The sequence below is a fragment of the Erithacus rubecula genome (genome assembly GCF_903797595.1).
Source record: "Erithacus rubecula genome assembly, chromosome: 4".
NCBI lineage: Eukaryota > Metazoa > Chordata > Aves > Passeriformes > Muscicapidae > Erithacus > Erithacus rubecula.
Window position 1 is genome coordinate 1300336 of NC_136686.1, and position 15508 is coordinate 1315843.

The following is a 15508-nucleotide window of genomic DNA, read 5'->3' on the forward strand; positions in this document are numbered from 1 at the left end:
AAAAAATCAAGAAGCCACAAGTAACTAATCTTCAATGGAAGTGGATGAAAAAAATAACTCTTCTAGAATGGCTTCTGTGTAGGACAGTAGATGAATAGAAATAGAAAAATAAATTACACCCTTATGCTACTTCTAGTTGCACTGGATGGAGAAAAGATCCAGAGTGTAAAAAGCTCCACCAAAGCCCAAGTGGGGAGGAGAGAAAGTTTCACAGTGCTGTACAGAGATGGGGTAAAGCAACCAAGACTTTGACATTAATCTCTTGATGCTGCTTTTTTTTTTTTTTTTTAGCTTCCAGAGCTGCTTCCCAAGACAATTCTACTTCAGATTAATGGAAAGGCAAACTTAATCCTAAATTGATGTTTGCTCTTCATTTCCTGCAGCTTTTGTCTCCTGTGCACTTTGTTACCTCTTCAGAGCATCTGTGCCAATTTTTTCCCTACACAGCTTTCTTGAAAAGAGTGTCCTGTATCTAGGCCTGGAATGTCTTCCATAAGGATAAACTCTTTAATAATAATTTAACTTCTACCCCCAGCATGTGACACACAGCTTGGAACTTCTATTCAGCTAAACAGTTCTTGTTATTTGATCTATGATCCTGACAAATTCTGTGCTAGTCATTACCATTGTCTCCTTGTTATTTTAATTGCCAAAGCTCTTAGCAAACTACCCCTTTTTTTTTTTCCTTTTTGCTCCTCTGAGCAGTCCAAGCCAGGCTCATGTAGAAGTACCACACTGAACAGAAAATCTCCTGACTGTGAGCATTTTCTTGCTGTCCTGTGATGAGAAGCCTTCTACCAAGAGCTTGTATCTAGCAGATGAAGAGAGAAGGTTGTGGTAAGCCTGTATTTATGTGACTGAAAAATATAACATGCTGATAGGGGCAGTTTCAATCATTCACACAGCAGGAAGAGTCCTTGCTCCAAGGAGTCAGGGTCCAGATTGAGCTGGAATGGTCTGGGTTAGATCCCCTTGGTATCAGTTTCTTTGTGGTTTTATTCAGTGTGTCCTCAGTATGTGAAATCCATGCTACTGCAAGGGTATATTAGTGCAGGGTGGAAGAAATGTGTGAACTGTAACTTTTTCAGAGGATGTCTTTTCAGAGAATTTGCAGGAAGTGCTCCAAATTTTTAATAAAAAACTCTGCAGCACCTGTGACTGAGGAAATAGCACTCCCTGTGTGCTTTTCCTTGGGTCTATGGTTTTGCCCTTACAGCTCTTGCTTTTAAACTGTGTTTTGTCTTTCAGCTCATTCTGGTTTTTTGGGAGTCTGGTTTGGGGTGTGGAGCCACCCCAGACATCCTTTTTCCTCCCTGGGAGTGGGCACAGTCCATGGCATGACTGATCCAAAGCCCTCAAAATAAACACAGGCTTTTTTTTTTTTTAATTTTCATAAATCAACCTCCCTCTTTCTCTGAGGGCCACAGCATTTGTTCTGGACACAGCACAAGGTTATTTAGTCTAGCACTTTGTGGAGCCTTGAATTAATCTTCAATTTTCCATAACTAATGCTCTTTATTAGCTTTGCAAATAATTCCTTGAAGCTTTGATCTAGTTTTGAAGAGTTGTAACTAAAGCTCACCTCCTGTGACTTTGCTTTTTCATCTTCCAAAAGTGTTAGCTTGAGGTTTGTCTTTATAAATCTGACTGCTTCTGCATTTCCTCTTGGATACATTTCCTCCTCTGTGCAAGCTCTTTATTTGCCAGTGTGTTTTCAAATCTTACACCTTGTTCAGAGGTAAAAAAATTCATCTTAGCATGGGTCACTGGAAACCTCTGCATTTTTATTCTGATCTCCATGTAAAAAAAAATTGCATCTGTATTCAGCTCTTCTATGTGCTCCTGTTAATCCTTGTTTTGGCAAATAAGCCACTGCTGCACAAATTGTGTTGCTCATTTTAATGAGTTCAAAAGCATAAAATTTGGATGTTCCCATTAACATCTCTGCAGCACAGTCCAAACACTGACTCAGTGAATGCTTTCAACCTAGTGCCATAAAGTTAAATGTTAAATAAAACCAATACAGAAAGTTATAATTTTTTTTCCCTAGATACTTAATATTAAATCTTTAAAAATATTTCATAACAGGGTTCTGAAGATCATCTGCCTCATCAGATGAAGAGAGGGCTCCATGTGGTTAGTGGGTAGGAATAAGCAGATATGTAGAATACAATCACTGCTAAGAAAAAGGAGGGGGAGAGGATCATAACTATAGCAGTGTTTTAGCTCAAGAGGAAATAAAAATCCACTAAGCACTAGGGAAAGATTCTTAATTTAATATATTCATGGTCAACAAGATCATGTTTTTCAAGTCAGGAAGGGTTACTGCAGTAATCTTCTCTGACTCCTTGCAATGAAGGACATAAAATGTTATGGGGAAATTATTTAATGAGGAATAAAATCCTCAGGTGTAAAATCCTGTGATTTATTTAGTTTCTGGAGACACAGGTGGCCTAAGTCCTCCTACAGCAAGGTGGTGGATGCACTTGTTTTCATGGTGCAATTTTTTTTTTTTTTCAGAAGCAGTGGCTGTGATGATGTGCTGAGAAGCACAGGGATAAACTGAAGGTGGAATTACACAAGAGACAGTCCCCACTCCAGTATAACCCAGCAACTCCATGCATTCTTGCACTTTTCTAGGCTTTTTTGTGCATTTCACTGGGACACTCCTTGCTCCTCAGGAAGCCTGCAACCCAGCTGGGAACCAGAGGATGCCACTCTGTGCTCCAAGCTTCAGGAAGGTAAGATTTCCATGTGGGAAAAAACCTAGACCAACCCACCACATTCATTTTGTTCTCTTCTGCTTTCAAGATCATTGAAAGCATCCTTCAGACTCTTGAGAAAGTGCAGGGGTGCAGCTGAATTGGTCCTTACACAGTGACCCAGCTGCAGAACTGTTTTCTCTGGTTCAGTACTCTGGGAGTCACCCTGAGCATTCTCTGCTCGTGGCTGGCCTGCAAACTTGTTCCTGAGAACAGCCTGAGATCTGAGAGCACTTTTGCAATCAGCAGGTTTAAATAGTTCTGAACACACATTTAGAATGTCACAGCCCTGACTTGTTAAGAGTCACCTGCTGAAGTGAGCAGAGAAGTCTTGGAATTGCATGATGAACAAATACTTCTTACACATCATGTCAGATTGCTCATGCTTGAAACTAAAACCTTTTTTCAGTCCTCTGCCAGGTTATCCATAGCAAAAACATTTTAACCTTCACCAAGAGTGACAGTATTAATGGGAATGAATGAAAAATAACAGTGTACAACCAAGCTTCAAGGTACTTTTTTTCATTAGCATGTTTCCTGTTCCAAGTCCTGCTGTTGGTCATTGTATTTTATTCTATTTCCCTGCCTTTTTGAACATGCCTGCCAGCCACCTCCTGTGCAGAAGCTAGAGGTAGGATCTGAGGTGGCAATGTGCTGCTTTAACTCAGCTCTGAAGGTCATTCTCTTCTGTGGAGTCTCTTAGTTCAATTTGCAGCCAGTCCCTGTGCTGTGGCACTGGGAACAGAAAATAATATTTCAGTGCTCTGATGTGCAAACAGAGCCCCTCAGACTAGGTGATATTAACATTTCCCCAGCTTAACAGAAGGCACCATTTATTAAATATTTAGCAATTGATGAAATGCTACAAAATGAGCAATGCAAAATTATTATAGGTGAATAAAAACTCTTTTAGGCACAGACCTAATGTGAGGTGAGATATGATACTGAGCATGGAGTTACTCTTATTAACACTGAACCTTTGTCCAGCTGGGTGTGAAGACCTGCAGGCAAATCATGATACTTTTCACACCCATAAAATGTTAGAAGTTAAGAAACTGCTCAAAGGTTCTTCTGCAGGTTCCAGGGTCTGTGTCTCACCTCACCTTTACCAGTGTGCCAAACTATCCTGCTCCAGAGCTGATATTGATTGTACCATGAACATCAGTAGCTGCATGTGATTTCACAGATAGATGCACATCATAGCTGCTAGAGGTGCTTAGGAAAAAAGCAACTTTAATGAGGCTCCTTCAGAAAAATAAATTTTTTAAAATCTTGTATATTTTGGTGCCTTATTCTGAAGAGGGAGACCAGGAAAATAGACTAGGAACTAAGCTTAATTGAGAATACAATCTCTCTGCCTTTTCAAACAGGAAAGAGTAGAAATAAAGTGTGGTCTTTGCTGTGGAGTCCTAGAAGTCTGCAGAACTATACTAGAAATAGACCTGTACAATCTACAGGAGTATTTCTTACAGTACAGGCTCCCAAACTCCTCCCAGTCTGCAGTGAACACTATGTGAATTTCCACCACACTGGTACTGAGCTAAATCTCAGGGGCCTCTTTCATATTAGATCCCAAATAGCTCAATTTAATGAAGAAAACAGTCATACTGAGTATGTTTAAAATAGAGGTAGTTTGTTTTCATGAGAGTGGCTTGGTTATTCCACATGCCAGGTTAGAAACTGCCAACAAAATTTGCCAAGAAATTACCAAAGTGATACTGAGGTGAGAACTAGACTGGTTTAATTACACTGAATACAACAAAATAGTATTTTTGCATGAGATGTAATTATTTGAGATTAACATGGGAGACTGAAGATTAGTATATGAATATTTGATTATCAAGGACACAGTTTACTGGGATATCTTGAGACCTACCATGTTCCATGTAGATAAAGCTCAAATTTTCTTTAATTGGAGATGAATTTTTGGAAACTTTTGCCTGGAAGTAGATCTAACAGACCAAGATATATTGTGGATCACTGTTCAATTATTTCATGCTGGAAATCAGCCTGGAGGAGAACCAAGTCCAAGGGCACAGCACCACAGGAATCCAGCTGGGTCAAGCAGCAGATTGTGCCCCTGAGGTTGGTTAACAAGGTGTTTGATTTGGCACTCACACTCCCATGTCCAGTGTTTTGTAGGGGTTTGTTTTTGGGGTTTGGTGGGAATTTTTTGCTTGTGTGTTTTCTCTGCCACCCATGGGTCTAACACTGCATTCTTCTGTGGTGACTCTTCAATAATTTTCGATTTATTCTGCAGTGAAAAAATAAATAGCTCACTCTGATCTTCTTACACTTTGATGCTTTGAGTGGCACTTTTGAAGTTCTCACTTGTAAAGCTCCTCTGGGTCAAATGCTGTGTAGGTCAGGAAAAGATCATGGTGACAGCTCTGCCTAACTGGCTTCCACTGTGTGGGGAGTGGGATTTTTGTGTCTCAGGGCAGGCACAGAGAGGAGGTGCTGACAAAAGCAGCTCTCCAGAGCAGGGTTGTGCAAATCTCTGATAGACTATATTACAGTCAGACTGAGAGTTGGATGGAAAATACAGCCACATGAAGGGGAGAAAGGAAGTCAAGTCAAGCTCCTTTTGTGCTTGTGGTCCTGTGGGTCAAAATGAAATTAAGCCCTACTTGGGAAGTAGTGAAAGACAGGATTGCCAAATATGTTTTTAATGAAAATAAATGTTGCTTCTGCGCTTTGTTTTGCTGTCAATAATTCATGTCAGTGGAAGAGCCATGAAGGGTCAGAAGGATCCCAGAGGGCTGGCAGAGTTTGGGATGCTGCCAGCCTGGGAGCCATCCACCAGGCAGGATCTCAGCAGCCCTGGCCCTGAAGAGAAGCCATGGAGAGGAGCTTTGGCAATGCCCAAGTCACAATTCCCACTAACAGGCTCCCCTTTCCTTCACCTCAGCTCCCACACTGGCCACTTGAGGCCAGTCCCAGTGCCCTGCCTTGCAGGAGGGCAAAGCCACAGAGCTGCTCAAGAAATTCCCTCCCTGGGAGAATGTACCCTGTGCACTGCCCACTGCATCCTTCCACCCTGGAAACTTCTCCAGCCACTTTTCCCAAAGAGCTCCCCTGTGGTAACACACTGCTGCCCCTGCCCCTGCCTGTCTGCAGCTCCTCTGCTGCTGATCCCAGAGTGGTGGCTGCAGAACAACCCAGCAATGTCAGCAGCTCTGTGTGCTTTCAAACCCAGCCTGGATGTTTTCAACATATTCCCTCATTTTCCTGAGAGCAGACTACTGTCTAACATTTCTGGAAAGGCAGCTGGAGGCTCCAGCCAATTTCTATGACATTTTAAAGCTGCACATATGTTTAATATATCTACTACTTCCTTCCCCAGGGCTTCATGCTTCTCTTGCCATTCATCTTTCCATGCTGGATGCATAGAATGTGAGTTATCTACAGTGTCACTGCCATAATGTATGGCACTTCCCAACACCTCCATGGCATATCCATTAGGAGCTGGAACAGCTGCACACTGACTCCAGCAGCATGAATGCTCTACCTGGTGGGAAAAAGCCATAAAAAAGAACTTTCCCCATTCAGAATTATGAAACAGATGCACCTCCCTCAGTTGTTTTCCTGCCTCCAGGAAGAGGTAGGAGTTAATGAAAACAAGAGGGGCTGATTTGAGGTGAATGGAAAGAAATGTGGGCTCAAAGAGCAGATCTGAGATCTGGGGAGGTGGGAGTTCCATAACTCTGGAGTGCTCCATCAGCACCCCTCAGGCTGCCTGTGGAGAGGGAAGGGAAGCTGGGGGATGCCCTCACCCCAAGCTGTAATTGCATCTGCAAGGGGTGTGCAAGAGGCTGCCAGGAACACTGAGCAAACAGGCTTGGAATAAAAGCAGCAAATGGATGAGGTTTGCTCCCTCAGAGTTGGGAGTGCCTGCCAGGTGTGTGGTGAGGGTACAAACACCTTCAGTCAGCAGCAGGGAATCACAGCCCTGCCACCAGGGCTCAGCTAGAGCCCAAAGTGTTTCATTGATCCTCCTACTTTAAGGCTGTGTTAGTTCTTCATACACCTAATATATTTATTTTTGGGTGCTGTAAATATAAAAGGCTCAAGGGTGGCACAAAAGCAAATGCAAAAATTTGTTTGAGAAATACAGACATAACTTGTTTCTCCTGCACTGCCACAAAGCAAAAATAAGTAAATTTACCCACTTCTATGACCAAGAGTAGCTATGTACAGATATACACTGCATTCCTTTTTAACTTGTGCAAGGCTGGCTTCATGCAATGACAGCCTGGAGCAGTCAGCATCCTCCAGGTCCACACTAAGGAATGGTTTCCTGGACAGTAGGAACCACTTGAGGGTGACTGTTCTTTGCTGCATCACCCCACTGCTGCCAGGATCAGCTCACCTGGATCTCATGCCCTGAGCATCTGATGATGCAGAAGGCACTGACAGTGTGGGCAAAGGAGGAGCTGGGGATGAGGAACAGAGATGGGAGGAAGCCCAAAGTGAGAAAGGTGAGAAAGGAACTGTAAGTACCAAGTTTTCCTGTGAAGTACAAAGTCATTCCACCATATGCAGTTTCTAGGGAACATGTACAGTTTTAGGGAACTGGCAGGGAGAAAGGGGAGGGTGACAGCTGATAAGAAACAAGGCAAAAATGTATGTCTAAGATTAAAAATCTTGCTGTTTTTCATTCAGTGCCCTGCTGGGGAATAGCAGACCCCTGCCATAACCAGACAAACCATTCCTGGGACTCCACCAGAAAGCTTTGCAGTTGCCTTTGGCAAAACTGCAGCAGACAAGAGGGCAGGGCAGCTCTCTCACCAAGGCAAGAGCTGCAGGGGGTGGCTAGGCACAGGCCAAGGGAAAAATTTGTGCTGCACACATAAATCTTGAATCCTAGCATTCCTTCCTCAGTAATCAAACAGCAGGCTATATTTAGCACAACCTAAACAACAACAGAAAAAGAACAGCAGGACTAGTCTTAGCTCTAACAGCTGCCAGCAGCTGCTCAGAGGGGATACAGGTAGAGCTGATGTCAGATGTAGTTAAATGAGATGGAACAGGGGAGGCAGCTATGCTTGAATGAACAATGTTAGCATTTGGTTAGAGAAATCCTGCATTTCATTATTTCATGGTTAGTCAGAAGGAGGATCAAATGTCAAGCAGAGCATGAATGGTTTCTACTACACCAGGGGCAAGGCTGTGGTGAACCAGGGATAGGCAAACAAGCAGAGGAAAGGGAGGAGGTGACAGACACAAGCAGGGCAAATGTTTATATTTAGCCCAAGTTGCTGGTGCTCCTTCTCTTGAGTTCCAGCATGACAAGGTTAACAAATGCAGTTTTGAGAAAGGCTGTTGTCAAAAGAGATTGTGCCTGTGTGCTAAAGTCACAATGTAATTTATTTCACCAGTGCATGAAAGTGGGGCTCACCCTCTAAACAGGCATCAACATCATCCACTGAACAGGAGCTGGGGAAGGTAATTTAATGCAACTGTTTTCTTTCAATATTACTTGCTCCAAGGGGACACATTTGTATTCTTGTTGGGAAAGAAATAATCTTAAAGTTAGTGATCTAAATTCTGTTATTATGGGCACACCTACATGCACAGTCCCTTCAGAGAAGCTGGAGCTGGTTGAAAAGTGTAAAACCAGAAAGGGTAAAAAGGAGGGTGTTTTATGAGTATTTTACCAGCAATATAGTACAGGGCAATTAATATAGTGGGTGTTAAAAATGGTCACTGAATAATCACTTAAGCATCTGGTTGTCATTGCCATTCCTAAGAACAAAGGGAAAAAAGGGAAAAAAGGGAAAAAAAGCCAACTGATCTACTAGCATAAGAAAAAAAAAAACAAAAACAAAAACAAAACAAACAACAGAAAATGCAGTCTCTTTCCACCCACATTTCTGGGTTTCAGAGGTACCTTATTACAGTAATCCATGCATTAGTTGCTACAGCATGGACTTTGAAAATCTTGTGGCAGCTTTCCCTGCCTTACTAGCAGAGCTGTGAGCTTGATAACTAATCATTCCTTAATAACTCATGTTTCCTCTGCAGAAGTCCCTGAAATGCAACTAGTGGGGGGAAATATATGAGCAGGGATTTGTGAAGTAGAAAAATCATTTTGGGCTTCTTTCTCACAGGGTTTTTTGAATGGGGGATGGGGTAACAATGAATGCAGCTCTATTTCCCACATGCCCAGACCTTGCAATTGGGAAGTGATCCCTGGTAGTGTGTTTCAGACATATCCCCAAATAATGAAAACAAAACACAGATTTGTTGAAGGACTCTCTGTTTTGGCTGCTGCTCGAATTTTTCTGTAGGAACTTTCAAAACCAGGTATCTTTCCCCCAGATATATTCCCCCATCCTGGCTTAGACATGGGAAAAGAGCATAAGCCAACATACATAAACATGTCTGCTCAGGACTTGCCCAGTTGTGACTAAAATCTTCATTTGTGTGATGGCACAGGCTCTTTGCAAGGTGACAATTACTGAAATCTCTTTTCTGGTCAAAAAATGGAAGCATCCAAGCTGTTGCTGGATGGAAAAAGTGCCAACAGCCCTCTGGCCCACATACCTGACTGCACAAGCAGTGATTTACTTAGAAGCTGATTTTTTTAGGGGGGTCTTCAGTATCTCCCCTACATTTCCATGTCCCATTCCTGGCTGCAGCTGCACAGCCTGTCCAGAACTGCATCTGCCAGGGGCTGGGCAAATCCCCCCTGCTCACACAGAAATTTGGAGTTCAGCCTGGCACACACACACAGCAAAAAGGCATGTTGGATAGCACATGCTGCAGCTGGACCTTGTCTCTTCTCTGGCCAAAATATAAAGGCTCCTAAGCAGAGGTATTTTGAGCATTCATAGTCAACTGAGTTATGAGTTGGAAAAGCATCAGCCATGCAGTGTTTTCCAGTACATGCCCTGCTTTTCTCCTCCTGGTTCATATATTTTTTCCCTCCTTTTTAGATTTCTGGGCACATAGTGTGTCTTGTGATGACATGGAAGAACAAGGCCTTTAAGTCTTTATTAATTGCTACTACTGTAGTTTTAAAATGAGCTATTTAGGAAATCCTCAGTTTTGTTACCATAGGAATGAAGCTGCAGGATTCAGTGAAAGAACAATTTAAACAGCAGTGTTTAAGTAGTTCACTTCAACTTGAATTCTCTGCTTCATCCAAGCTCCTCTTGGCCATGAAGAAAAAGACTTTAAAAACTCTCTCCCCTCCCCAGTGCTGCTTGACTCCAGCCCAAATTAGGAGGTAGAGCCCTGTTATCTATAGCAGGTCTTAGCAATGTCCCTTCCCACCCACAGAGCACTTCCTCCTCTTCCTGAGTGAAGCAGCTGCAAAGTGCTCCTTGGCTCAGGCAGAGCTCCTCATCTGCCTTTTTTCAGCTGTTTTAAAACAATGTTTATGCAGCTTCTATACAGTAAGAAAAGGGTGAATGGAGGAGCAGCTAGTCCACTGCACCAGAGCAGATTGGGATGCTTGTACCTGATGAGTTTGCCCATTAGTGTAAATCTGACCTGGGGGAACTCCTCTGTGCCTCTTTCTGAGCTGGATTTCTCTTCTTTTTCTATTTGGAATGTTTAGGTCTGCATTAAATAGAAAGGCAAACTGGGACAGGTGAGTTGGTTAGCCACTCTGCTGGTCTTCTCCAGCAGGCAGGAGGAGACAAGGCAAGGAAGGAGAACAGTGAAAAGCTGACACTTAAAAAAAAAAAGCTGACACATTAGCTATTGCCTCCTGTTTGTTTTTTAAAACTTTGAACCATGGAAACTTGAAGAGCAACAAGAAACTGGAGTAACATTTTGCTTTCTCTGGATTTAACTCTTTTGAGATGCTACCACTATTTGCAAACTGTGCTCTGGTTTCCCACCTCATCTTTGGGAGAGTCTTGGAAGGGATTGCTTTATTGAACACTAAGTATTTCACCCTTAAAACAGATGCCTGGTGTTAAGGTTGAGACTGGGATGTTCCTCAGCTCTCAGTGATGGTAACAGGTCTAATGACTCCTGTAGGGACAGCTTTAGCTCCCCACATGTCCTGAAGCACAACCCTTCTTTTGTGCCTCTCCAGACCTTACACAGCCTGTCTCTAACCCCACAGGAGCTCTCAGGTGCCTCTTCAGACCTTACACAGCCTGTCTCTAACCCCACAGGAGCTCTCAGGTGCCTCTTCAGACCTTACACAGCCTGTCTCTAACCCCACAGGAGCTCTCAGGTGCCTCTCCAGACACTCACACATTAAGAACCCAATGCTTGCCTCTTCCTCAGCACACAAAGATGAGCCAGGAAAGCAAGCCAGTGACCATATTTTGGCATGACTTTCTGGCAATCACAGTGGCCCTATTTATCACCCAACATCTTCTTTTTATTGCATGTGTGCTCCAGCACTCTAAAGCCTGGCTTATCTTCCTGCTGTCTGGCCAAGTCTGCTGCAGGAAGCTGTGACCACAGGATCCTGCCTCCACAGCACATGACAAACTGGTCACAGGGACAGGGAATGACATGGTTACACCAGAAAACACACCACCAGCACTCTTCTAGCAGGGTACACCAGACCCAGCTAGCTGAGACTGCTTTGTGTCCAGCTCTGTTTTTAGCAAAGGTGTGACAGCACTTCCACAGCTCCCACTGCTGTTACTGCTGGCTACAGGCAAACAGGTATTTTCAGACGCCACCCCCCTCACACACACACACTTATTTCTCTGCAGTTGGCCAAGCTGTTGAAACTGGATCCTTTTATGGGTGTGTACAAGAGGGGTTTTCATAAGCAAGCTGGAGATTCTGGAAGGAACAGTTGCTGCTCTGTTGAGGTAGCTGATAGTGCTCTGTGGCCCTTCTACCCCATTAAATTCACCCTGTTGTGCTGCCCACTGATTTGTGCCTTCCTATCCAGTCACAGATTCACAAATATGGTCACAGTCAAAAGAGGAGACCTCATTCATATTTTATCTAATATTTCCTTGAATCTCAAAGAGAAAAAAAGGAGAGAGGAGGAAGACTTCGAAGGATGAGGATGTTTTTATTGGCTTTTCATTTATTTTGTTCCCCCCCAGTTCCAGGACTACAGGAAAACATTTTTACTATTTATCCTATCCTATTGAAGTCTACAAAAAGGACACAACAGGTAAGAGAGGCTCTTGTTGATCCTGTGCTGGTGTAGCATTTTAACAGAGCACTTAAAAGGTAGTTTTGCATTTTTAAAATATCAGCTCTCAAATTATTAAGAATACCAGGGAGAGGTGACTCTTTTAGTGTTTTGTTTTCCTGCAAATATTTCAATGTTCTCTTGCATTACTTTGAATCCAGCCAAAAGACTGGACAACCACAGAAACCACCAACTGAATGTAAGATAAACCAAAAGGAGAACCACTGAAGTTGCAAAACTTAGGGCAGTAAAACATGAATACAAAGGAGGGGATGGGGTAAGGGCAGCAGGAAAGAAGAAAGAGTTTAGACTTATCCCAGTATATTATCAGCATTCCCTCAGGCATTCTATTCAAAAAGGTGGAATTTAATCTGCATTGCCTTTGAATAAACAGGATAATCTCTAAGAACTTCTGCCTCACATACACCTTTTTTCCTGATAGCTGACAGAACTCCCTCACTGATAATGTTCTGGTAAAATACCTTCAGGGTAAATGTGCTTTTATAAACAACCCATTCCCAAGTTACTGAAACTGGAATACATTTATAGGACAGAACCTTGGCATGTGTAATGTAAAAGTCACTTTGGGGAACTGGAGCTGGTTGATGGCAGCTGGGTCTGGCTTAATGCTCTTACCAGCACATCCTCCCTCTTGCCTTCTCTTGTGAAGATTTTTTCTAAAATAAACAGTATCTTACAGCTCCCAAAATGGACACAGGAGCATGATTAGGCTCAGTCTCCTCATTTCCTCATCCCTGTGGTGCAAGGATTTGTTAGAGTGGTCGTGGAGCTGTCAAGTTAATGCAACACCCCTGAACTACCCGAGAGAGATTGCAACCCTCACACTCTGCTCCTCATCTCACCAGAGGAAAAGCTGTCTGTAGAAATGGATTTTTAACATTTATGCCTCCCCCTTGTGACTCTACTATATGAACTCACCAGACTATGTTTATTTCACAAAAAATCTCTATAAATGTAAACTTTACTCATGGTGCTGCTTTAGATGTAAACATGTAAATCCAGGAGAGCGTTGATAACAAAACTACTTTGAGTTGCTGAGTCTAAAATCCCCTGTGGAAATCAGCCAGAATTATAACTGTTACAGAAGTCATCTAATATTTAACAGAGGATAGGGAGAATAATATTCCATACCTTCATTGAGCACAAGCTATGAAGAAACAAATTGAATATTACTAATTCTGTTATGTTGCCACTCACTTCATGAGAAGTGGGTTTGATTTGGGTTTGGCAAGTTTGTTTTGGTGTTGTTTATTGTCAAGCTTTTTCTTAAAAAGTGACAAAAGTATTTTTATTTGGTGGAACCTAGAGAAAATAGCATGAAAAGCCAAGGAAGAGAGAACTCCTGGAGTGATCCCAACCTCCCTGACAAGGAGGTGGTCAGAGATGTCCTTTCTTATGAAGAGTTTTTCTGCACAGAGGGAGCAAAAAAAAGTTACCCAAAGGCAAGCAGAATAAAAAAATCACAAATCAAACATACCTGACTTGCCCACACCAGCTCGACCGAAGATGGCCAGCTTCACTTCTGCACTCTTGGCCATGCTGGCAGGAACGTGGTGGTGGCAAACTCACTCAATTATCAGAAGTGAAGCAGAAGAACTGTTCCCAGCTCCTGCCTTCAGCCTCACCGTGTCATTGTGACGTCAATGCAGAGCCTGGGGAAGAACACCACAGGGATGGAGCTGCCAGGAGCCAGGCTCTCCCCTTCCCCTGCCCGCCCCCCTCCTTCTTTTCTTCCTTTTAAATCATCGTGATAATTGATGCTGTGATCCTGCTTTAAACATGGCAGTAACGCCACTGACACATTTGGCACTGTTTGTGCAGAGCCTACCTTCAGCTTTCTGACTGCTGCTCTTTGCTTCACACTGGCACTGTAAGATTGCAAAAGGTACTTAACAACCCCAAGCACCTGCCTTGCAAGGCTCCTAATTATTTCTTTCTTCCTTTCTCTTTCAGCTGAAATTGCATATATTTACTGTATTTGAAACATATGCAGGGAATTATTTTTTGTACAATATATTTAATAGCTGTGAGCACTCACTAGGAATACCTGCAGAGAGCTACTCTTTCCTTGAGCCTCCAGCTCCAAAAAGGTTTCAATTACTCAGCAGCAGTTGCCTAAAATCGTTTAAGCACTTGGACCTTGTTCACTGCCCTAAACAAATCCATACTCAGAAAGTTCTCTAGTGCTCCTTTTTAAGCTGCCTCAGCTCACACATAAACATTCAGCAAAGCATGGGGTGAGCAGAAGGATGCCAGAGCTTCTGGTACTGCACTTTGGGAATGGGAATTATCTGTGCTCACAGTTTTGCTGCATGACCTTGATTTCGCTAACCTGTACAGTAAAATCTATAACCACACCTGCTGTTGTAGAATGTTTTAAGATCCTCAGTGAAAGCATGGCAATCGTGATGATGATGATGATCCTCAGCCTTGACTAAAACATCAAATACTTGGTTTCCCCTTTAAGCAGGGTAGAACTTTAAGTGTGAATGCAGTCAATTAGGGGTTTGCTGCTGAGCTAAGTACCCACTTTAGCCATGAATTCTAACAGTGTTTAGGATGCCTCCCATGTCAGCACTCCTTGCTCTACAGCAAAATGCATTTCTAACATGCCTTTTCCTGTACAAAAACGCTTGTAAAAAATAAAATACATCTTACATAGAGAACGCTCCCGACTCATCTCTGGGGTCTAAATGCTCCTGATTCCTTCTGCCTGACAGTAAATATGAGACCACTCTCAGCCTGCACAGACAGAGGCACAAACTGTTCCAGGACGCGGCAGAACGGGATATTCAGGGACTGGGACACGGCGCTTGCCTCCGCGAACGCTCCCGGCCGCTCGCAGCAGAATTCCTGCCACATTCCCTGCAGGCATTGATTCCTCCGTCCCTCCGGGCGGGCTCTGCTCCGCACCGCTCCGGGCAGTGCGGCCACCGGCGCTGCCCGGCGCCGCATCCTCACCATCCTCATCATCCTCATCATCCTCATCATCCTCATCATCCTCCTGCCGTGTGCCCGCTCCCGCACCGCCCGCCCGGACTCACCTCTCTGCGCGCTGCTCGCCGGCCCGGCACAGCCCGGCACAGCCCGGCACGGCACGGCACAGCCCGGCACAGCCCGGCACAGCCCGGAGCGGCTGCGGGCGCTCCGCCGGCACAGCGGCACGGCCGCGCACTGCGGAGAGACCGCGCTGTCACTGCGGAGCCGCTGCTCGATGCGGAGGGGCCGCCCGGTGCCGCTCGGTGCCGCTCGGTGCCGCTCGGTGCCGCCCGGTGCCGCCCGGTGCCGCCCGCCCCTCCGCCCCTCCGCCCGTCCGCGGCTCCGCAGCGCCCGCGGAGCTGCCGCGCCCTCTGCGGGCGGCACCGAGCGGAGAGCGACCGAGAGACGAGAGAGAGCGATGCGGAGAGGAGCGGGAGCGATGCGGGAGGGATGCGGGAGGGATGCTGAGAGGAACAGGAGGGATGCGGGAGGGATGCGGAGAGGAGCGGGAGCGATGCGGGAGGGATGCGGGAGGGATGCGGGAGGGATGCGGAGCCTAGCAGAGCAGGAAGGAGGGAGAGGGAGGGATGCGGAGTCGAGCAGCAGAGGGAGAGGGAGG

The 15508-nt window shown here is 44.6% G+C and overlaps 1 protein-coding gene across 2 annotated transcripts in view; it reads right to left on the minus strand.

Moving 5' to 3' along the window:
- Positions 1 to 15130, minus strand: part of RERG (RAS like estrogen regulated growth inhibitor) — a 76177-nt gene extending 61047 nt beyond the window's left edge. The window contains exons 1-2 of one of the 2 annotated variants that reach the window (XM_079304092.1): positions 15025 to 15130; positions 13388 to 13562 (exon numbers count right to left, since the gene is read on the minus strand). In XM_079304092.1, coding sequence (XP_079160218.1) covers positions 13388 to 13448 — 61 coding nt within the window. In that variant the 5' untranslated portion in view covers positions 13449 to 13562; positions 15025 to 15130. Of the gene's footprint in view, positions 1 to 13387; positions 13563 to 14954 lie in introns of both variants that reach the window. The other variant, XM_079304091.1, reaches the window with a different exon arrangement.
- Positions 15131 to 15508: the final 378 nt, after the last annotated feature.